This window comes from Danaus plexippus, chromosome 12, assembly GCF_018135715.1.
Source record: "Danaus plexippus chromosome 12, MEX_DaPlex, whole genome shotgun sequence".
Taxonomy (NCBI): Eukaryota; Metazoa; Arthropoda; class Insecta; order Lepidoptera; family Nymphalidae; genus Danaus; species Danaus plexippus.
The window spans coordinates 7,677,552-7,696,462 of NC_083545.1; the positions used below are offsets into that span (position 1 = coordinate 7,677,552).

The 18,911-nt window shown below is 36.3% G+C and overlaps 5 protein-coding genes across 5 annotated transcripts; 2 read left to right on the forward strand and 3 right to left on the reverse strand.

Annotated features, from left to right (window-relative positions):
- Nucleotides 1-210: 210 nt before the first annotated feature.
- Nucleotides 211-6,383, reverse strand: LOC116772696 (protein CC2D2B). Its single transcript, XM_032664963.2, has 11 exons — nt 5,974-6,383; nt 3,960-5,780; nt 3,691-3,881; nt 3,254-3,374; nt 2,916-3,084; nt 2,243-2,839; nt 1,859-2,173; nt 1,704-1,781; nt 1,432-1,583; nt 888-1,005; nt 211-528 (listed from the first exon to the last, which is right to left on the reverse strand). Exons 1-11 carry the CDS (start codon nt 6,366-6,368, stop codon nt 343-345), a joined length of 4,143 nt encoding a protein of 1,380 aa, XP_032520854.2. The 5' UTR covers nt 6,369-6,383; the 3' UTR covers nt 211-342.
- A 415-nt stretch (nt 6,384-6,798) lies between these two features.
- Nucleotides 6,799-13,269, forward strand: LOC116772473 (regulator of MON1-CCZ1 complex). The gene is made up of 12 exons (XM_032664676.2): nt 6,799-6,986; nt 7,117-7,487; nt 7,578-7,699; nt 7,959-8,083; nt 8,435-8,548; nt 8,677-8,809; nt 9,272-9,372; nt 9,686-9,843; nt 10,144-10,282; nt 10,580-10,822; nt 11,453-11,657; nt 12,990-13,269. Exons 1-12 carry the CDS (start codon nt 6,867-6,869, stop codon nt 13,043-13,045), a joined length of 1,887 nt encoding a protein of 628 aa, XP_032520567.2. The 5' UTR covers nt 6,799-6,866; the 3' UTR covers nt 13,046-13,269.
- A 351-nt stretch (nt 13,270-13,620) lies between these two features.
- On the reverse strand, nt 13,621-15,077 carry LOC116772533 (alcohol dehydrogenase class-3). Its single transcript, XM_032664754.2, has one exon. The coding sequence runs from the start codon at nt 14,879-14,881 to the stop codon at nt 13,751-13,753; it is 1,131 nt and encodes a 376-aa protein (XP_032520645.1). The 5' UTR covers nt 14,882-15,077; the 3' UTR covers nt 13,621-13,750.
- A 422-nt stretch (nt 15,078-15,499) lies between these two features.
- On the forward strand, nt 15,500-17,628 carry LOC116772284 (uncharacterized). The gene is made up of 4 exons (XM_032664405.2): nt 15,500-15,751; nt 15,825-15,989; nt 16,063-16,429; nt 16,509-17,628. Exons 1-4 carry the CDS (start codon nt 15,620-15,622, stop codon nt 17,597-17,599), a joined length of 1,755 nt encoding a protein of 584 aa, XP_032520296.2. The 5' UTR covers nt 15,500-15,619; the 3' UTR covers nt 17,600-17,628.
- Nucleotides 17,413-18,910, reverse strand: LOC116772286 (RNA-binding region-containing protein 3). The gene has a single exon (XM_032664407.2). It carries the CDS (start codon nt 18,908-18,910, stop codon nt 17,621-17,623), a length of 1,290 nt encoding a protein of 429 aa, XP_032520298.2. The 3' UTR covers nt 17,413-17,620.
- Between the last annotated feature and the right edge of the window lies 1 nt (nt 18,911).

Here is an 18,911-nt window from a genome sequence, read left to right on the forward strand (position 1 = left end):
AATAATCGTATTTTCTCAGACGACCTACCCATTGTTATGATTTTATACTATTATCGAAGAAGCCTATGTTTTTCATAAAATTTTTAATATTTCAAATATTGTTTATTGTTAAATTTGAAACATATTGAAATTTATATATTGGATAATGTTTTTATTGTCAATTATATCAATATCATATAAAAATACAGTTGTTTTTGTCCAATATTTAAAAAAAAAAATGTCGGTTATGCTGAATGACATTTCAATTTGCCGGTTATTTCGATGTCACATTGTCTTGTGAATGACGTATTGTATTACAAGAACAAATGTCATTTATCCCGGCTGTATAAACAGTATCCGTCATCAAAGTCTCGTGATACTTGCTAGAAAAACCCAGACGCTTAATATGTTGTTAGGATATGCGAATACTTCGACGGCCAGTCCAAACTCCACGCTGGGATCATCATTCACGTGTAGCGAAGTGGACTTGACGTGAGACATCAGAAGATGCGTGTTCAGATACGATGTGTTTATAGGAAACCCGAAGATCTGTGATACAATCAAATACAGTGACATGAGTCATTTTGTACCGACGCCTACAGTTTTAAATGTAAAGCCTTTTTTTGTTGTGAGAAGTTAATGGCAGTCTCGTTAGCTTGTGATCACGGTCAGTGCAATATAGTATATAGAAAATCCTAACAAATAACAATGTACATAATACATGACAGCGTTAGTTCCCGTCGACCAATATTATATTTGAAGTCACAAGCGAGATTTATACTATTGCACGTTTTATGGGATTTGTTTCCATTGTCTTATTGGACTACATTTTTTACATAAGAAAAACTATTTTTACTACACATTTCGTATTAATGCTTACTAAGAATATTTAAATTTGAATTGTTTACCTTATAAGAAGCCATGAGTTGTTTAAGTCGATGTCCGAGGGTCGGTCGAGGCTGCGTAGGATTGAAGGACCAATACTCCCACTGCACCAGTGTATCACGAAGTAAACTACTCCAATATCTACATCAACAATGCTTCACACGGTTGGATAATATATTTGCTATTCAAGTTTATTGAAAAAGTTTTTAATATATGAAAATAGTAATTACAAAGTGTTGTTTGTTTTTCTGTAGACATTGTAAATTACATTTATTTCATATAAGGCGTGCATATATTCGTTGATATTTTTAATTTCTTAAAACAATTCTCTACCCCATCTGACAAAACCTAGATGCTGAACAACCAGTTCCCACCATTGTACGTCATATAAAAAGATATAACCATAACTCCAGAGTCGGCCAGTCAAAAGATTAATTTAAAATATCTACATACATATTTTTTGTTCTAATTGACAGTTTAATATATTTTGTTTATTAATAGTAAAAATACTTAAGAAGGAACAAAATAACTTCAGTGTAAAAAAAAAAAGTATGGCCTAAGGGTTACCTGTTCCAAATAGTCTTGACATGTGACCTCCACTTTTGAATTTTATTTTTAATTTTTGTTTCCAGAGCAGATCGTAAATCTTCTACATCATAAGGTTTGCTATAGAGTTTGGCGGGAATCGTGTTTGGTAAAAAGATCGGTTTACTAAACACCTACAAAAAAAAAAATAAGCACATTTTTTTTAGAAGTCAAAAAGTTGCTCTAACGGTCGTCATAACGATTCCATCGGGTTATATATGGGTAGGTGTACAATACACAGATTCGTAACTTACAGCTTGCCAGTCTGATGACTTATTAAAGTCGAACGATATGCTTTCACATTCCTGTGACCTCTGGACGTTCACCCAAATCTATAAACCCGATAACATATTACATTACGAGTCGGTGGATGATTGTTATTACAACATTAATGTAGGTACGGACTCACGTTGTCACAATCAAACACATAGCTGACCGTCCTCAAGGGACAGCCTACTTCTCTCACGATGTATTTCTCTCCTGCCGCCGCATCGTATATACACCAAGTGAACGGTTCATTTCTAGAAAAAAATACACCATTTCTGATATTTTCGTTGATCATCGACGGCTTGTCGTTGTGACGTTTCACCAGGACGTAGCTGCTCCGACCGCGCGGCAACCCGAAACCGATGACGATCCAGCATCGGACGCCGAGGTGGAGGAAGTAGCTCGCTAGTAATATCGTGTGGTCTAACTGGGATCCGTACACAACCCGCAACAGTTCCTATAAATATATTCGATTTTATACGAAAAAGTAGGGATTTATTAATATTTTACATTACACAAGAATTACCTCTCCGGTTAACGTGACCACGTGAGCGTTTCTTGCTTCATAAGTCGGAATCAGTGACACATATCGCACCGCGGCTTCTATCTTTTTAGTAATCGAATTTTCATCAGTTTTCCAAGTATCTAAATCTTCTTTGTCTTCTTCAAAGGTCTTCTTCCTGCTGCCTTTGGAAGAAGAACTTTTGGAATGTCCCGAACTCTTGGACCGGGCCGATTCTGTCTTTCTAGGATCTAACGGAAAATAATCATAGCTCGGCAGTGGGAGGGGCTGGACGAATTCTGTGACACATTTATTTCTTTTGGAGCTATCTATGAATGTTAGAGATATGTTTCTTGTTGGGAAATCGTCATTATATTCAGTTATGAAGTCATTCAGTCGCCGGATAATGAAGTCATGGTCTGAGTCATCGGGTAGCGGTCGGTGGTAGGTCTGGAGGCCTCCGAAATAGGAAATGCTGGTCGTTATTTGGAGAGATAACAATGACGCGTCCCTCTTTATATGACTAATGAGTTTTGACATGACGGTCGGGTGTGATTTCGAGGACACGTTCTCGTATCCTAACACCAGCGGCGGCACGTCCAGTTTGAAGGTACCTCGAACCTAAAAATTATTAAATCACCGTCTAATTATGATTCAGAAACATTATCTAATCTATTTTATTATTTTCACAGCTTACATGTCCTAGTTCCAACACCGTATGTAAGGGTATCTTGGTCCCTCCGAGCCATTTGTTATATTTTCTGTAATTAACAGTAGTTCGTCCGGACCTGTCGTCCGAGTCGGTCTCTAAGATATCTTTGCACTGATCGTACACATTGACGTGTAGAGACGACAACGGTTCTAATCTGAAAGCCTCCCACCGCTTAAAATCTAAGTAGATTCTTGAATCGTCAGGTGTATTGGGGCTATGGCAGTTTAATAGTGCATATTTCTTCGATTATAACAAATGTTGGACAGCGTTCAGTTACACAAATTCGTTAATTGTGCTCATTTTAATATATTTGTCTTCCTGACCTGGTCTTTATCTTGAGGGTGTTGTTCCAAGTGGGATAGCATCCGATGGCAGTGTTAGTCTCGGCGGATACGCCGTGGTAGCTCACCCTGACCAATGGGCGGAGAGGGTGGACTCTGAAACCTGCACAGGAATATAAACCACTAAAAGTTACAAGGCGTAAATTGCAGCACCCACAACCAAGACCAGACAACTTCCTGTATAAACAATGTTGGAATGTTTCTCCAAAGTCGGTTGGTGAAAAAATTCCAACATTAAAATATAAAAAATTTATATAATCGGTGAAGGAGGAATCAATTCAAAACGATATAATTTAAATTGCTTGATAAAAACTAGATCAACGAATGATCTATACTGTTTAGGTGCTATGTTGTCTAACAATTCTACGATCCTTGCTATATAGATCAAAAATAAAACAGGAAACGGTTCCTTAACCTACCGGCTACATCGTCACTTCCGTCTTCCGCAGCACCATCTGCGTCATCATTCGATCTGTCCAATAGATTAAAAGCTCGTATAACTGTCACATATATTTCTTGTTCCTCTAGTAGACACTCTTCTAAAACCTGCTGTTTCCTAAACGTTGACGAGTCGGCCAGAGATAATTTTATAGAATTCGACAAAATGTCCCTTAAAAACATGTTAATTTTTTTTAATGCAACACGTGAAAGTCAATCCTAAATCATATGCCTCGTGCTGTTTTCCTACCTTATCTTAAAATCTCCATAATCTTTCACTACGTCTTTATAAGTTTTTTTCAACAACAGCTTGTCAACAACTAATCTCAAACGGTCATTCAGTTTCTCGACGAGTTTTACTCCCATAAATCTCTGAAGTTCAATCGAATTCCTGTTTGGTTCGCTTTGAAACTTATAGTAATCGAGGTCGTCGTCCTTATCATTTCGCAAACAATGTATTTGCTCGGTGGAAAACTGACTAACAAGCAACGGTACACATTTATTATTCATATTGAGGAAACCATCTTTATTCCTAAGTTGCAGAAGTCTGAATCTAGAATGTTCAGCATCATTTTCATCAAACAGTTCCCATTTACTAGCGACGGGTTTACAAATATTTTGTAGCGCGGCCGTTACAGTTTCGTTATCTTCTACTCTACTTCCGTATAATTCGTTTATGGCTTCGATTAACAAATCTAAACGAGGTTCCTCACCATTAAGCAACCTCAATAACATTTGTTTCATATCGATAGCCGATTTTATCGATACACATTCATAATCGTTAGAATTATTCCATTCTAACTTAATAAACACTTGGCATCTAGTGTATTGTTTGCCCTTAAATAAATTGCTAGATTTAAGTCTCACTTTATTCTTAGCGGCTACAGTTTTTATATCGAACCCGCTGCCGACATGTTTGTTTGTCGGTTCAATAACCTTATCGTACTCGAATTCTCTTATTAAAAATTCTACATCATCTCTATATGTCTTTATATCAGATAATTGTAATTTATAATGAGACACAGCTTCTGTATTTTCAAATAGAATTATACTCATTGTCTGGTTATGAGGTAAAATTTCCATAGACAATGAATAACAAAAATCTATATCGAACCGACTTCTTCTATTCTGATATTCGTCTGACTCACAAACTAAGATGTCGTCAACGAACACTTTGAATTTGAAGTTCTTGTCCGCCGAACCTTTTTCTGATTTATTTTTATACCTTCCCACGTCGCTATTATATTTTATACATAAATCATATTTATCTCCAGATATTATTTCGTTAACTGTTTCTTCAACTTGGGCTTTAAGGTCGTCATAATCAATTTTAAGCTTTGGTTTAGGAGCGTTGTCGCCGTTTTTCTCATTTTTTAATTCTTTATATTTTAAATAATTCTTAATATATTCGTATTCAATTTTTATAATGGTATCATTATACTCAATTTCAAAGAGATGAATCCATTGTTGTTCGTACTCTTTTTGTTCAAACTCTTTACTTTTAACGTCTATCATCAAGTTATTTGTGGTGACGCCACATTTTTCCCTGACCATTTTAATATCCTCCCACAAGGATATTACTTGGTGAACAACCATTTTTTTGTTCTTCATAACGTCACAGTACTTATGTTTTGCATCGATCATTAGATGGGTATACTTAAGGACGTTTTTATCGAACTTTACTTCATTTTGTCTATGAGGGCTTAATTTTAATAACTGTTCCTTGAGACTGTTCCTAGTTTTTCTGTTCACGGATATCACCTTAGACAACTCTGCTAATTGTTTGTCGATGGTCTTATAAGTGTCATAGAGTTCGGTTGCCTTAACACATAACAATTCCTCAAGATTGAATTCATGGTGATGTTTAAACTTTATGTTATGAATATCCAGGTCCAAAAATTTCCCAATTTTTTTTTCTTGTTGTTCGTTTTTAGTATACTCAGTAACATCGTCCTGGAACAGTATTGGTTCTTTGTACTCTACACCTGGTACGTTTAATTGCTTATTGAGTCTGTTTTCCAGAACTAAAGGGAATATTGGACTTATCTCGGTTCGGTGCTGTCCGTGTATGCTGTGGTTCAAAAAGATATTGTAAGAAATTACTTGCTAGTTCATGTTAAAAAAAATGGTTTCTATCCTCCTACAAAAAATTACTTAAAGTAAGATAAAATTTTCAAAAATATGAATTTAACTGGATATAGCAAGGAAATAAAATTAATATTTAAAGGACAAGGTTCAGTTGGAATAGTATAAGCATGAATAACCCTGTTTCTGTGTCGAGTATCCGAAGGCCTCTTTTTGGAAATATTCTATCCCAACGTGGAATCTTTTCAAGATAACTAGTTCGTTGTGTGTTTCGATCAATTATTGTTATATTATTTTCTACCAACAAAGGCTTGGCAGCCAGTTCATTACGAATGATATCCATAACAGTTTTGGGTTTCCGTGTTTTCTTTGTTTTTTTCTTCTTAGTTACTTCCTTCGAACTGTTGACATCGATACATGTAAAGAAATCATATTCGTTTATTGGTGTTGCTTTCAATGGATACATTTTATCAGTTTCTAAAAGCGCTTCATGACTAATTTCATGATATTCTTCCGAAATAATTTCGTCCGGACCGTTGGCGTTCAATGATTTTAATTCTATAATTTCACTCATCTTAAGACAATAAGAAAATAATATTATTTGACGGTTTGTTTACATTTAAATACGGTGTGCCGTTACCATAGAAACAGTTTAGCATTTTTCCTTTTTTACTTCAGAGGGATGTGATGAATGTTATGCTTGGTTAAATAAAACTCAAAAGGAAACAAAATGACCATCCTTATTAAAACAAAAACTATTATATAAAAAATTGTAAAAATAAAAGTTAATCACATTATTTTTCACCCAAATAAAAACTTTTGTTGTGAAACTATTAATAGATATAAAAATTAGTCTTTATATATCCTTGTATTCCCAGTATAAGATATATACTCCATTATTTATATTGTTCATAGTAAAACTATAGATGAGACTAAAATTTTAATTATAGCGAACCCGTCCTCGGCTGTCAAAACATGACACCTACTTTAGTTTGACTTTAATAATACGTCAAAACAAGCGTAATAATAAATATAGTGAATAGGTATTTTAATATCTTTAAATTTTGTCAAAATGGCAAAATTTTGTTTAAAAGATAGTGAAAAATATTACCTCACACTTTCGGAACGACCTAAAAGATTCCACGCTGATAGCCCTGTAACTAACGTGTTCTTTGACGACACCAATGGACAAGTAAGTATTTATTATTATTATTGTTTTAATTATATTAGGAATATTCAACGTATTTATGTTTGATTTTGTAGGTGTCTATTCTCTTATAATTGGAACATTATTTATGTGACAACTGATTTACTTTATTTAGGTATTCACAGTTAGATCAGGCGGAGTAACTGGAGTCACGGTCAATGGCATGGACGACTCTAAATGCACATCATTTAGAATGGAAGACAAAGGTCCCATCATCTCTATAAAATTTTCTCCAGATCATAAAGTTCTAGCAATACAGAGGAATCTTGAAGGTCAAAATGCCACAGTCGAGTTTGCCAACTTCAAGGATCTCATGCCAACAAACGTTGAATACTGTCATATATGTAAATGGAAAAACGCGAAAATATTAGGTTTTGTGTGGCCCAAAGCCAACGAAATAGCTTTTATAACAGACCATGGCATAGAATTGTCACAAGTACTGCCAGAAAAGAAACAATTGAAGACATTAAAGAGCACTTCGTTCAGGTGAGATTGTAAAATCAGACTTAAAAATGTATTAATCGACATATTTGAATCAAAATTTGGAGTTGTTAATGCATGTTGATGTATTTGCAGCGCTGCCTGGTTTTCTTGGTGTCCACAGAGCAATATAATATTATTGGCCGGCAACAATGGAATTCTGCTTCAACCTTTCTCTCTGAACAACTCTACTATAACAAAGCTACAGAAATTGGAAGGTACACATATGTAAAAAATATGATTAGGACTATTTCTTCCACCAACAAAATTACTCTTGTATTGAATCTAAAGAGAACCATAGTAGTATTGCTAAGATTTTGAGTATTGTCTGAAATTAAAATTAATATTTATTGCAAAAAAAAGTTACGTGTTTTATTAAACTGATATGATAATTTCATTTACTCTGCTTGACGTTTCAACCAACATGTACTGGTCTGTTCTCAGACGAATTTGTTTTTCTTGTCTGTTTTGTTACAGTGGAGTCTTCTCGGCCGGTTATGGAGCGTGATGTGTTTGTGTTACGTCTCTGTGGTGCCGCTTGGTGTGCACTCTTCAAACACGGACCTGTCTCCAACACCACATCCAGTCCTGGACCCACTGAGGTGGAATAATCCAATAATAAATATCATATATCCTATTTCTCACTTGAAAGTAAAAAATTAAACTTTGTAAGCATCACATAAATTTATTTATTTTATTTTAATGAATGACAAATGTTTTGGAACATGTACACAAAATTGTAATATAGGACAATGTTCACAATAGAATATAATTATCAAGAAGTAGCTTCGTGGCGATAGTATGATAAATTATGGTATATATTTTTTACTTAGATTAAATAAAAAGCCACAGTATCGTGTTAAAATATTTTATAAGTACACATCACTTACATTTAGTGTATATAAACCTATCACTGATGGCGAGTTATCAATGTTGGTGTAATGTATATCCAGGTATGGTTGGTCCCCATATCTGGTGGAGGAGCCGTCCAGCACGTCCTCAAGACGGGGCTGGTGGGGAGGTTCGCTGTCAGTGTGATCGATGACTTAGTGGTCATTCATCACCAGGTTAGATAACTACTGAATTATTTATGAATAGTTTCTGACATACAAAGTGATGTAAATCTTTTATCGATGAATTTCATATCTTATTATTTTTTATATAAGATTTAATGGGTGATTATAATTGTTTTCAGTCCAGTCAGACCTCACTCATATTCGACATAATGGAAGAAGCGAAGCCAGAAAACAACACAGTAGTCCACAAACCTATAGTACAGGGTATATCAATGAGACCAGCTGTTGTTGATGAACAGACCTGTCCGATGTGTATCCTTTTATAAAAACTAATTTTACTTCAAGCTAAATAGGAAATATAGAATGTGAATTCCATAAATCGGAACGGATCCGAATCTGCTGCCTGCGGAATGTCTTGTTCAGGTTGTCTCAATAATGAACCTATCAGTGAATTAAGCACTTTATATGTGTAACCTTCTTGTAGGGACGGAGGCGCCATCTATTGGGATTTCTTACGAAAACCGTAATCAATGTTTTCTAACTTTTATTTTAATTTATGAACAAACTCAACATATCTTTAATGTTAATCAACACAATTATACAAACTGATGCCACAGACAAACTATAAAATAAAAAAAAATGCATTGATACCTTCTGTGTATACCGTCATTATTATTATTGAAGAGCTCTTTTATTAAAATTAAAAATGGACAAATCAATTTTAGTCATTAGGATGTATTGTAACATGTATATGTAAATCCTATATACAACCAGACTCCGGTAACTGGGTGGTGTTTCAACCACATTATGTGATCGATGCCAGGCTCGGCTGTCTGTGGAGGCTGGAGCTCAACCTAGCTGGCCTGGCGCATGAGGTACTGGTATATAAAGAAAGTCTTGTTAGTTACACTATTTATAGCTCAAGGACGGCTGTACGGGTTTGGCTGATAATTAGTGGACAGGTAGCTTAGAACAAGGGAAAGGACATAAGATACTTTTCATCCGATTGAAAAAGAGAAAAAAATAAGTTGATCAAATCCAAAATCTTCTTATCTACTGTCTTTAAGGAAGAATAGAGCTCACTTGGTCGGCTATACATTTCTAATTCTGAAACTAAAGAAGTCAAGGTCGCGCCCAAAAACTAGTATGTATATAAAAAAATATATTGAATGTCATTTGACTGTGAAGGTTCCAAAGGAGGATATCTCCAACATAGTCGGTGTTCTGTTGAGAAGGAACAACAGCAAGGAAACCATCTACAGGATCCTGAACCAGCTCGTGGAACACGCTGGGACCTACCTCATGGAACTCACTCACTGCTTTGATGAGATCAACGCTGTCTATAGGTAACTAAATTTAGTTAGTTGCAACTGACTGACTTACTACTGCATGTTAAGGGTTATATTTATGTTTATCAATTAATTCAAGCTGAACAGCTGATCTGATCGAAATCGCGTCTCCACTTGGCAAGTTATAAATCCTTTCTCATAATAATATATTCAAAGAGCAATTTAAAGAGATCTAAAAATATGATGATACTAATAGTTACGTTAAATGAGGTCTTACGGATGTAAGTGTTTTATTCTAAACCTCTTCAACTCATACATAATGCTATCGTATAAGTATGTATGCATGTGTCGTTCCAGACGATGGGCGGATTTGGAGGTGGCTCGCAACACGGCAGGCTGCCCGCCACCCGCCCAGGGACACTTCCCCGCCCTCGTGTCGCAGGCTGACATGTGCACACACGTCCTGTACAAACACTCCCACACACTACTAGTGCAGGTACACACTACAGCATCTGAATATCCGATTACAGATGACGGTTGACCAAAACCTTTGAAGAGTTAGAAAATGGGTCCTGGGTCTCAATAAATTTTATTATTAAATTCTATTAAGTGGAAAATAAGTAATAAACTTGTCGTTTTCCTTCTATGTCACATCTCACAGCTAGGGTTTTCTCTGACCAGTTTCAGAACAAGTTCTTTATGCTTAGACGATTCATTAACGTATGGACTTCAGCTTTGTGGCCGAGACCCTCTCCAAGACAATCAACCGTCGTACGTTATATTCTGTATGCAGGTGGTGACGGCATACTTGTCGTCTCTGTCCCGTTACGAGCTGGTGGTGCAGCACGCGGTGTGCGAGCTGGTGGTGCGGTCGCTGGTGAGGGCTGGCGAGGGCGGGCGGCTGCGGGCGCTGGTGAGGCGCGGCGCCCTACAGGACGGGCGACCGCTCGCCTGCCAACTGCTCAGCCTGGGACACTTGGACCCCGCCGCCGCGCAAGTGGCGCTCGACATGATGTGGAGGCTGAGGGCTTATGGGGTGAGTGTATCGTCTTGTGTAGGTAATACCCTCGCTCCTAAACCACTTGTCAGTCTATCGTCATAATCCGTGGTCGCTCCGCTACTGAAATCGATCTTGTTCTCTTCACCTCAAATCTTTCCCTACTAACTTATGATTATCATTGATCCAACTAGCCACTAAGCGCTTTAATGTGGTAGAGCCTAGCTGTGGTCAGTCACTACAGCTCAAACATGCTGGTCGACCGGGAAAGTACCCTTCTCACAGAAGATTGGTTGAAGTAGTCTTTAATAGCTGCGTTTCGTCCGATGAGTAAGAAAGCTGGTTGCCCTTTCCCTATTCCCACCCTTTCCTGCTATCTCCTTATTCCCACACCCTTCTCTTCGTCAACAACCAAGGTTGGCAACACATCCGCAACATCTCTTATGTTCCGGATGTCCATGGGCGACGGTGACTACTGCCCATCAAGTAGACCGTCTGCTCCTTTGCCACCTTTCTCATTAAAAAAGCGTTCTACACTTCGTTTATAATTAATAATGCTCCATATTTAGGATATTCTTACCTGCATCCAGTAACCTATATCCATTATATGAAAGCTCATCAAAAGTCGGTATATTCTAGCCGACTATCTGATGTGATGTCATGTTCCAGGAGATAGTGGAGGTGCTGCTGAGTCGTGAGGAGCCGGTGAGCGCCGCTGGTGCCGCTCGCCAGGCCGGCGCCTGGGGTTCGCTGGCGGCGAGGAAACTGCTGTCCGCGGCCCAGCAGCACTCGCGGCCCGAAACATTCCTCGCCATATACCACGCACTGAGAACCCGCAACGAAAGACTGAGAGGAACACCGGACTTCCTCACTGGTGAGGATTAAATAGTCTCATGTTAAATTTCAAATCGTAATATAATAAATAAATAATGAAAATGCCGTTCATATGACAAGTGGTGGTTACACCAGCAACTGTCAAATAAATAAAACATTCTGCAACAAACAACAGTGACACAAATAATATTCTAATATTAATGAGCCCTTGTCTAGGCCGAGGCTCTATTCCAATATCTCCTTAAGCCCTGTGGCATGCTCTAAGGCTGGTGAGGAAGACACAGTACCAACCCACACCCAATAAATAGTTATATACATGGTGTCATACATCATAAATTATTAATTTTCAAAACAATTCTAAAATTACGTGTTCAAGCCGTTAGCGCTCTCCCCAAAAATGTTAAAAGTACTCAGACAAGACACTGAACTCTTGACCCCGCCTCAATTATATATTCACATTGCATAAATATTACGTTCAAACTATATTATCTATAAGTTGCTGTCTTATCTAGTGACTGCTTCGTAACTGATTTAAAAAATACGCGTTTTTATTAATTATTATTATTATTACGAGCCAGTCATTATGCATTTAATAAGTTCAATAATAAGTTTTGATTGTATTTTAGTAATTGCATAAATACTTTTTAAAGTGTAATCCTAAGTGGCGTTATGTAAAACATCTAGTCATAGATACTATAAGTAATTTTTTTTACTTCGATAACATATCCTATCAGAATGTAGAAACTACAACAGTCGACCGGAAAAAAAGACAAAAAGAAATTTTAAAAATCACGTCATTCCTTTTTTTTACTTACATCTCATGTGTTTCATAATTCGATTAATGATGTAATAACCCTCAGTTTTATCTGGTTGTTATTCAAATATTATCTTATCGACTAATTGTTACTCACTTTTATAATAAATCATGATAGCTTTTATATTTTATGATTCAGATAGCTCCATACATTTATCATTCCGGGTCACAATAGTTTTTATAACCCTTAAAACTCGAAGAATCAGAGGTGAACAATTAAAGTTGTATGTGCTCATGGCTCGTTCGATGTTACTAAAGCAAAAAATTATATATATACAGGATAATTATTTCGTACTAACGGAATCGGAATTAAGCTCATGGTTCACGGCTAAATCCAAATGCAATAATGGCGGGCAATATATTTTGACACATGCCAAAATTATTTCAAATACAACATGATAGTAAATATAGAGCATTGAAACAAGTGAGACTGTCCTAATTTTTTACATTTAAATGAGATTTTTTCCTGTTTCCGATCGTTTAATAGATGTTACATTACACTTTGATATTAAGATTTCTATCAATTGCAATTAATGCAAATAAAAACTACTGTTTCAGAGGAACAATGCGGAGCTTACATCGAGTACTACAAACAACTCATGTCCGAGTCTTGAGTTTTGAAACTATTAAATGCTATCCAAACGTCATATTGATGACATGGTTGTAGTAAAATAAAGATATGTACTATATATAAAGTTAAATTAAGCTAAATAGTACTAATAAAGTTAACCTGTGACGGAATATGTTATGAAATCTGTGATCTTTATTGTTAATACGTTTTAGTGACAGCAGATTTATGTATAATTTACGTTATTTTAATAAACTATCCGAATAATCACTTACTTTGTTTTAATGTTATCTGTTTCTTCCGCTGGAGATGGGCCAGCTCAAGAAAGGTGAAGTTTCCAATTGAGTAATATTTTTCTTTTGTTTCATTGTCATAAATGCATTATTATTTATAAGCAATGATTAAAGCAACGCTGATTATGTTTCAAAGTCCAATAGGAAGTTTGTGTTGAATGTTTTTAACATGTGAAGTGTCAACTAAGAGACTGATTGCTTCTCCAAGCAAACCTTTGGACATTGAATTTATTACTTTTTTTAGCCTAAGAAATCTTTTTTTACCAGATTATTTCTAATTAGGTTATTTGATGTCATATATCATTAATGATTGTGAAATGAAAAACACTTGTATGTAATAATATGTATTTATTCTGAGAAACAGCCCATGTGGTGTGCAGTAGAAAACAATTGTTTGTTATATATTTAGACAGAATCACATTATAATATCATATTCCCATATAAATAATTAGTATCTTTTAAAACTCAACAACGGCACGGATGGATTTCCCCACGTGCATTAAATGGAAGGCCTCGTTAATCTCACTGAGAGGTACTTTATGAGTAACGAAGTCATCCAAAGGAAGTTTCTTATTGAGGTAGTCATCAACCAACTTAGGAACACTGTCACGGCTCTTGTAGCCTCCGAAGGCTGTTCCTCTCCATACTCGGCCGGTGACGAGTTGGAATGGACGGGTGCTGATCTCTTCCCCGGCAGCAGCGACACCAATGATAACAGACTCACCCCAACCCTTATGGCATGCCTCCAGGGCAGCACGCATGGTATTAACATTACCAATGCACTCAAAGGTATACTCCAACCCTCCATCTGTCAAGTCAACGAGTACCTGCTGGATAGGTTTGTCGTAGTCCTTGGGATTGACGAATTCATTGACGCCAAACTTTTTGGCAATCTCATATTTGTCAGGGTTAATGTCGACTCCTATGATGCGATTTGCCCCCGCTGCTTTACAACCGAGAGCTACGGCCAGGCCGACAGCTCCGAGACCGAATATAGCGCAGTTCGAACCCGGTTCCACCTTTGCTGTATTGAGAGCGGCTCCATAGCCGGTTGTCACACCACATCCTAATAGACATACCTTATCAAGAGGCGCGGCGTCAGCTATCTTGCACAACGAAATTTCTAGAACTACAGTATATTCACTGAACGTTGAGCACCCCATGAAGTGGAACAGCTCTTGACCTTTGCATCGGAATCTCTTCGTGCCATCAGGCATGACACCTTGTCCCTGCGTGATTCTCACTTTCTGACAAAGGTTGGTTTTAGGGTTTTGACAGAATTTGCATGTTTTGCACTGCGGGACGTACAGAGGTAACACATGATCGCCGGGCTTCACGGACGTCACTCCCTCGCCAACACTTTCGACTACACCACCGCCTTCATGACCTAAAATGACTGGAAAGACTCCTTCTGGATCTTTTCCGGACAAAGTATATGCATCTGTGTGACAGACACCGGTAGCAAGAATTTTTACCCGTACTTCTCCAGCTTTTGGTGGATCAACTTCGATTTCTTCAATAGATAATGGCTTTCCAGCTTCCCAAGCTACAGCTGCTTTACATTTAATAACTTTTCCAGCAGTAGACATCTTATTATAAAATATTCGATGTGTCCGGCTTCTCTCAAAGTTTCTTACAAAATGAACGAAAAATATAATTAAATATTTTCGTAAGTTCAGCGCTACCAAAAGATCACATGAAATGAAATATCAATGAGGTTGGAACCTTGTTAAACCTATAAACGAATGCCATGCAATAGAAAGAGACAATATTTTTTTCCGCGACTTACTATAATTGTAACCTTGAACGTGATTTAAAGTTTAAACTATAGACATTATTATTACCTATAGATAACAAGTGGTCATTGATATGAGGCCCCAAATCTGAAAAACTATTTGTGTTGCACCTTTCAAGATTAAAGTGTATTTTTATATATGTTTTTATCATATATACTATAAAGTGAAATTGAATAAACATCTTCATTTTGTTTTAACTATAATTATAATGATGTCATCACCGCATGTTGGTATAAAAGTTAAAGAAATTATTATTTTCAAATTTAAAAACTGCGTTTTTTTTTAATGTTTATTTTTATTCTTAGCAGAGATTTTTTTAAGATAAATAGAGTAATTTTATTAAATATTTTGAACTATGAAAAATATATATACTTTAATTGCTCTGTGACAACTGACAGTTGAAATATTAGATCAATGTCAAAACCTCGCGTTGTCTACCACGCTGAAAATTTATATTTTATATATAAAAGTGAAAACTTTATGATAAAGCTGTCGTATGATGAATTTATGACACGAATTTAATAAAGCACAATGGCAAAATTGCACAACTATTACGTTTTGTGTCCATTGATCGATCAAAACAGTTTTCTGGGAGTATCACAAGATAAAGACGATGAAAATGTTATCGTTACACTAGGCAGAAACGTTGTAAATAAATACAGGGTATTATGTGTTTCACCTATTACTGTTATAATTATACAAATAATATGACGCAAGCTATAACTATATTAAACAGCTTTCAGATCAAAAACAAATTGGAGGCTGGACTTCAAAGGAACATCTCACGTCTTATGTTATTTATGATAAGGAGCAAGAAGGATATGTCGGAGTTTTTAATAAAAACACTATAAAGATATGGAAAGAAGATTCAGACAATTTAGACAAAACAAAAAAACACAAAGTAATTGGGTCTTCTTCACATGTCAGTTTTATATTTCGATACAGTATTGCCAGATATTAACACTTGTTTTTAGTTTTCAGTCAACATCTTAAAGCTTCAACAGAAAGGTGATAATACAATAATTATATTTGAAAATGGTTATTGTGCATCCCTTTCCTATGCATTGGAAAATAGAAAAACATATGAAGGGAAACCTCTTATAAAAGATGCCGAAACTGTTGTGGATTCAGCTTGTTTTACATTAGATAAAACAGATTATATATGCTACGTCATCAAGAATACTAGCAACAATTACGAAATTCTCACGAGTCCACTAAGAGAAGAACTGGGTGACATGGACAAGTCCAAAATATGTAAAGTTAAAGTTACGAGGCCCCATGATGTGTATGTTGTTGGGAAACTTATTAATATAGATGAGAGCCCATCCGTTTACATTTTGTGTAAGTTATTTAAATGTGTATATACAAATATATATTTTCTATGCACTCAATATCATATCTTATATGTTTTGTTTCACAGGGAGTGACTCTAAGATGTCAGTATACAATCTTGTGAGTAAATCATGGACAAACATTGGCACTGTACCCTGGATATCAACACTAACAAGCGTCTCTCTGGCTTGGATGGGGAAGGATCATCTCATTCTCTTTGGAAGCAACACCGATCAAGATGGAGCAATCATTGTGGCTTACAATGTCATATTGGGTGTGGGATCTTGCAGGTATCCCATGAAAATGTATGCTGAAAATGCTCACTTATATTGCTTCAATGGACGCATAATTCTGGAAGCATCCAATCACATAGGAATGTTGCCATACATCCTTGAAACAAACAGAAACTTGTCAAGCCTTTTGGGTTCTCACGACACAACTGAAGACAGCTGCATTGAAGTAGCTGAGTGGGGCATAAAATCAAATCCTCTGTTTGCTGAGAGAGAAGAAATAAAAGACTTACTCAAAGTCGGCGTCACGGAACGTAACATGTGCTCACAAGTTTTACTGCCTTTATTAGAAGAGAAGGATTTCAGACATGTGTACAATGTTGTTAGAGAATTCAAGGATGTTCCTGAATCAGTCCTAGTTTCAATACTTAACTATACAATTGAAATTTTAAATGCAAAGGAAATAGATGTTAATGATCATGAAGAATTCATGAAATTTTGTGATTGTGAAATGAGTTCAACCGAGCAGGCAAATGAACAGAGAGCTAAATTTCAACTGTTAGATTACTTGTTTGAAATAACCTTCAGTGACGCTCTGTTAATACCTTACTTGAGAAATGGACTTACACTAGATAACGCCTTATTTCTACTTTCATATATATCGTACCTGCTCACGGATTCTCATAAAGAATACAGTGATGTCTATGAGAGCAAGTTATTTGATTGGTGCACTTTGCTCATAGATGCTTTTTATCAACAGTATCTATTGACTAAAGATGACAAAGTTGTACAGGTTTTGAACAATGTGCAACGAGTGGTAGTCAATCTGATCGATCAACTCATGACAGTTGATAATGTTTTACCGATGCTACATAAAATTCTATCAGGAAAACCTCAAGTTGATCATGAAGAATCATTGTCGTATACAATTGAGCTAATGGATATATAATTGTTAAATAAAAAATATCACTTATTCAACAGTTTTTTTAATAGCAGCCCTAGCAAATTGTACAACCATCGGTTTGTCATTCAATATGAACCCATTTGTTTCACTGAGAGCCTGTTCTGCCAACTTTATTGATGGAAATGTAACAAAAGCCTGTCCCTTCATTCGTCCCTCTTGCATGACCCTTACATCAAATCCAACCTGCTCCTCTTCAGGGATGTCTTCCATGTATCTTTTATAGATTCTTTGTACATCTTGTTCTGTTACGTTTTTTGCCAGATTTTTTATGTATAGTCTCATAGATGGTTCCCCAGGATGATAGTTTTTGAAAACTGGTAACCCCTTCATTTCCCTGTAAGATAGTCTATTCTTCAAAATTTCCTTTTTTGTTATTGATGGTTTATCGGGTTCCTCAACTTTCTCTTCTTGAACTGAGCTTTGTTCTTCCTTCTGAAACTTTCCCAACTCACCCACTACTTCAGGGATTTCAGTCTGCTTCTGTAGAGCATCATGTGACACAACCAATGATATTTTTTTGGCTTCAGCAACAGGAGCAACGACTTCAAACACATCTTCCTGGTTTGTAGGTTTTTCTCTTTTAGACATCGGTAGATTGGCTGTCGACAACACTGCTGCAGCCCGTTTCCTTGTCTTAGGCAGCAAATGCTTCCTTTTCACCATTGAAGGTAACTGTTCCTTTGGCTGTAATGTATTATCATCACTGGATATTTCTGACTCGCTGGGTTCATTAGGGGCAGTAATATAAATCTCATCCAGAAAATATTCTCTAAAAGTCTCCTTAAAATAATTTAAAGCTTTTTCATTTTCTTCAAAGGGTGGCTCTAAGCTCATTTTGTTCATGAGATGTAATGTTTGAATGTAAAACGGTTTATGTAGAAGGAGTGAATACAAAATATTTATACATACTACAGAATTTGCTGTAGGATATTTATATTTAAGATGTATTGGTGGTGGTTGGTAAAAATCCACAGAAGGATTCCAAGCGTTAAGAGTCCGCAAGAACTCTCTTATATGTTTTGTGGTGTCTGAAACTGAGTCTTCATTCTGTTTTGTCTGTAGCGTCGGTTCTTTTTCGAACGAATATTCAACAACTAAACGTCTATTAGCTATTTCCAGTTGATGGAGACGCTGCAAAGATATTTTTGCTTTTTCTTTAGTAGAAAACGAAGCAAACACATAATCTCTTTTCTCGGGTCCCCATACCTTCTCAGCTCCGAAATGCTGCAATAACTTTTCCTTATCTTGGAAAGATAAGTTTGGTGGCAGGTGTTTTATAATTAAGACCGCAGACATT